Here is a 4,938-nt window from a genome sequence, read left to right on the forward strand (position 1 = left end):
TGTCGAGTCGATGATGATGATGATGATGATGTTCCTAGTGATGAGGTGAAGTCATTCGAAATATATAGAACAAAAGTTTGCTGTTTGACAGGGCTGCAAAATAATTGCCCTCCAATGGTTGAAGCACAGAAGTCAGTTTCGACCATTACGTAATCGGAGATCTGTTCTGTTTTGCTGTTGTTGCCGACCAATGGAGCTTAAGTGGCCGTATGACCTATTTTTGCGCACAGAGTTCCGGTTTGCATGGTCAGGTGGACATCGTCTCGGGCAGTAGGCAGTTGAGCTCCCATAAACTTCGAGACCCTGTACTTCTTCCTTAACACTTTTTGGTTGGAATCAATGAAATGGATAACAGTTGAACTGGAATTGGCTTTTATAGTCCCTTGGATAAAGACGGGCTCTGTCAGGTCGCTTTTTTCTGGTACCAATGTACGATGTTTTGCGTGGGCATTCGAACGAGCATGTATAAAAGGGGGCTTTGAACGTCGGCAAATTCTCTCTTGGTTTAATGCTCAAGAGAGATTTCCGTCGGAAGCTGGAGTAAATCTGGTGATTCTGCATTAGATAACGACGTCTTTTCGTCTCTTCCCACACCTCCAAGGTTACAACAACGCGGACACTCACACGGCAAAGGGCATTCACCCGATGTCGTACAAATCAGACTTCAAGGCGATTATCCGGTTGGCGAATCGATCCCACACGATATGTTTTCCTCGGTCGCCGGCAATCCCTATTACCTGGACACAATGAGTGGGGTGGACGGGACACCGGCAACCATTACCACCTATGGCGGAAGTGGAATGATGGCCTTTGAGGATGAGATTGCGACCTCGGGCTTGGACAGTAGCGAATTGGTACAACTGCTGGGTGGAAGTCAGGCAATTGCTCAGTTGTCTGACCACCAATTGGAAGAACTTGGACGTGCTCAGTTCACTGTCGTAGATCCTAGGGTGGACAGCGAAATGGGTAGGTGATTTCTCTATCAGTCTAACTAATCCTTGCTTCATGTCTATTTTCTGCCCTCCTACTTATTAATTTTCAGGCCCATGTCCTTAGAATCCTTAAAGTACGTTGAAATCGCGTGTTTCATAGAGGTCATTGTTGTTCGATTGGTTGGTGAGTTATATAGGCGTCCCTAGCATCTTACTCCTGAATATTTTAATCGAGTCGTTGGAACAATTTTGGGAAGAACCAGTAATGATATGTGGGGGGGGGTCTGAGGGCCCCTGTGATCGATTGTTGTTCTCCATGCCGTCATGCGATCGGCGAAGCTTACACGATGACAAGCTGGAGGCCTGCAGATCGTTCATGGAGGTCAAGAATAGCGGATCTCCCGGAAGCCATCCTTGTGACACTTCACATAAGGTTGAAGTTATGTCCACCAACGCTGCTTAAGATCGATTGATTTCTCAGACTACTCCACAACCAACCAATGAGGGCTTCAAAGGCTGTTAGTTCTCGTTGGAGGCTGTGACGTTGTACTTGGCAGTGTTTTAGAGAAGCCTGAATAGACTGCCCATCTCTAGCTTCGTGCCGACGTTTTTCGTCCATTTATCTTGCTTAGGGATGAGGATTAGTTCAACAAGATCGCTCTCTATGGAGCCATGTTGAACCATAGACATAGGGTTGCTCGAATCTGGTAGACAACGGTGGATCCGATGACTTTCGAAAGGTTCAAGCAAAGAGTTGTTGATCGGTAGGTAGCGGCGTCCACTCTGCTCCCACCTCGTGAATGGGTATGATGATTCCTTGGCCCCATTTCTTTATGACAATGCTCTTGTCCAGGAGGTCCTCGAATTATCGGGCCGGTGGGTTAAAAGATTCTTGGGACCTACAAGTGAGCACTTCCTCGGAGGTTGTTGTCGTCTATCCACCTGTCTTCTGTCCGAAAGTTTCCAGTTTGTGGGGGCCGCTGACCAAATTTGATTGAAACCATTTTCTTATTCGAATCTGATGGATGCCGTGGAGTTACCACGGGGTTGTACGGAGACAGTTGCATAATCTTGCGGTGAAGCATTAGCAGTGTATGTTGATGTTTGCCTGTATGTCTTGTCCTTAGACGTTATTGTTTGTATTCACTTTTGAACCGGTTAACCGGGCAGAATTATGAGCCACTTCTGTCGACCGGGACAAGCAATACGCAGTGATCCTTTAGAGAATCATAATAATGTAGTGTGGTTGCATGAGTTGGGTTGGTGGTGTCCTTAACGATTACTGCGCTTGTTCATCCTACCCTGGGTTTTACTCTGGATCGATCCTCTAAGGCCATCCTGGTTTGTGATGCTACGTCTATCAGGGTTGTCAGTTTTAGGAGGGAGGGGAACCCCAGTTGCTCGCTTGTACTAGCTGTTATATTGTAGGAAAGTTGGTCACCGGCTGTCAGAGCTGCTGTCCCCAGTAACATGGAATACGTTGTGGAAATTAAGAGTAACGTGTTTGCTGAAGACAAACGGTGTTTGTCCGTTAATGACTTCAGTTACCATATGTTCACTGGTTATCGCACGATCCACAACGGATGGATGTTGGAGCCTGTACAGCTGGCTGACTGTTGCTCGTGGTCATAGGGTATTCAAGAATGTATGAGTTCCAATGGATAGTCAGTAAAGTTACAGGCTCGTGTTTGGAATGGCGAACGGTAGCCATCGATTTCCCATTTTAGCAATAAGTGTGAATTCTTGAGGATTGACCGTACGTCAGAGCTACCAAAATCGTGACATCGATGGGTTTACTTGGGGGGTACTAACGATGGTGCCGAGCCACAGTCAAGGTAATATCGTTCTCCGTCGCCGTCTTAGGGTAGCTGAAGGGCTTGGAGACTATGTGTGGACAATAGTGATGTGCGATAGGGTCACGGAGGGAATCCTCCAGGTTCGGAATGTTCGACACAGCAAGTTTGCTGTGGTGACAGTGAGATCCTACGGGGTGCGCAGGCATCACTCAAGCATTTCGGATTTTGCTGTACATCCCTCGAGGGTTAGTGTAGCAGCAGAAAATGGATTCGAATAAGCGGAGAACGGCGTGACTGCGTTTTCCGGGAGAAGTTACTACGGCGGCTCCACCTAATGTTGGAGTGAAGTTGGAGTGAAGCTTTGGACGGAACCGAGAGGTATCAGTCTACGTGCGACTAAATGTTTGTGGTGTTGGATGTGGAGGTGAAGTTGCGTTCAACGGAGTTGTGAAAAATAGTGGGGAATTCCTGTGAGGATTGTGGGCTAGGGTAAATTATTTTGGCCTATTTTGGCAGATATGGGTGGGATGTTCAACGTTGGAGAATTGGGAAACCTTTCAACTCCTGCTTTATTCGGACTGATTCCTCATATTTTCTCAATGCTTCAGAATTGTCGGCTATCATCGTGACTGGTATTTTTCACTGTTCTTACAGCACCTAGATTTTGACGAGTTCATTATGTCGTACAGGAAGTCAGGTGCTGAGTTTTGCGCAGGCAGAATGAGATCAGTTGCCACAGCTTGTACACCAAATGGTTATCTCGACCGTGTCGTTTCATGTGGAGGACGAGTGATGCTACCTAGTGAGGGACATCTCATACTGATCACATGGCTTTTGTTGAGTTCCTTCATCGGTCACCTGTTGATGTATCAGTAACAGGTAGAGATTTCATGCCAAGGGGTCCGCCATTGAACTCACCTGTTATGATTGCTGAATTTTTGCCGATTGTCCTCCCAACTTTTTACGTCTCCCAACCTGAAGGCCAGTTTGCTTCTGATTTTCAACTCAGGTTTGTCTGTAGTTTTGGGGGTTATGAATTTGGCCGCAGTACAGGTAACCAGCAAACTGTACAGTCCACCATCATCCCCATATATGCACTTTGTAACGTTCATAGATTGGCACAATGTTACTTTGTCGGCCTTACTAAACCGGATAAATACGAGGGATGTTCTCAGCTCAGCTCTCATTTAACAGTTAATTGGGCCTCACATATCCTATGACGTGACCGGATCCCAGCAGTGCTTCGGCGACAACTGCCTTTGGACACTGGAGTTTGTCTCACTTTCGTTTGTGGTAGTCAAGTTTCTTATCCGTACACCGTTATGGAACGCACGGAAGCGGATGAACTTGAATCACCTCACGTTAAGTGAGAGGTTAGGGCGGATTGTGATAAGACCTTTTTGTTTGGTGCTTTTGTTTTTTTCAACTGCTTGGGACTTTGTCTCAGACGAAACTGGGTGGCGATCAGGCCGTCCGATAGGTCGTGGTTCCGATTTGCCCGACAGGAAGAGACAAGCGTTCGTTTGCGTGCAAAATCGACCGTCGATTGCAACTGCTAGCTGTCGCCATCGTGTAGTTCTCACCTTTCGAACTCGATGGGAAGAAGTTAGACTTTAAGAATTCCGGAACTGTTGACTACACACCTGACCCACTCAACCCTGCACTGACAATGCTGCCCCGATTTGCGATGAAACGTTTCCAATCCAACTGCCAAGCTCGGCGAACAAGCTAAATACTTGGCTACTCATAAGTAGTTCGAATTACTCGGTATAGTGGACCCTCTGTGTGAAGGCCACTTCCGTGTGACCAGTCACTGTCAAGCTCACTCATCAGCGCCAGTAATGTGCGTCGCAAGTGACCAGTGAGAGTAATTGAGTACTGGACGTTTTGTCCTGTTATGTTACGACTGGTATCAGCGATTGTATCAAATTGTTCTTCGTACTCGGATTTTGGATGGTACGCTGCCTCACTTGTGGATCGAATTCGCTAGTTTTCCGATCTTGTGTAAGGGGATCCATTTAGGAGGAGATTTTTTTTGCTAAAAAAATCAGTGACTGGTGTACCCTAAACTGCCTTCGTCATCCCTTCGACTTGAGTTGGCATTACTCAGAAGAAACGAAGATTTTACCATAAAATGAAAATTTTGTACGTCCCAATTTTTATCCGCAATTATTCAATGGCCACAATGGAGCAGATGGTAATATATATAT

The 4,938-nt window shown here is 46.5% G+C and overlaps 1 protein-coding gene across 1 annotated transcript in view; it reads left to right on the forward strand.

Moving 5' to 3' along the window:
* The window catches only part of T265_07639 (hypothetical protein), a gene marked incomplete at both ends in the record, with an annotated part of 46,388 nt that overhangs the window by 6,705 nt on the left and 34,745 nt on the right, over nt 1-4,938 (forward strand). The window contains one exon of the mRNA XM_009173212.1: nt 602-966. Coding sequence (XP_009171476.1) covers nt 602-966 — 365 coding nt within the window. The remainder of the gene's footprint in view (nt 1-601; nt 967-4,938) is intronic.

Source organism: Opisthorchis viverrini, assembly GCF_000715545.1.
Source record: "Opisthorchis viverrini unplaced genomic scaffold opera_v5_189, whole genome shotgun sequence".
Classification (NCBI taxonomy): Eukaryota; Metazoa; Platyhelminthes; class Trematoda; order Opisthorchiida; family Opisthorchiidae; genus Opisthorchis; species Opisthorchis viverrini.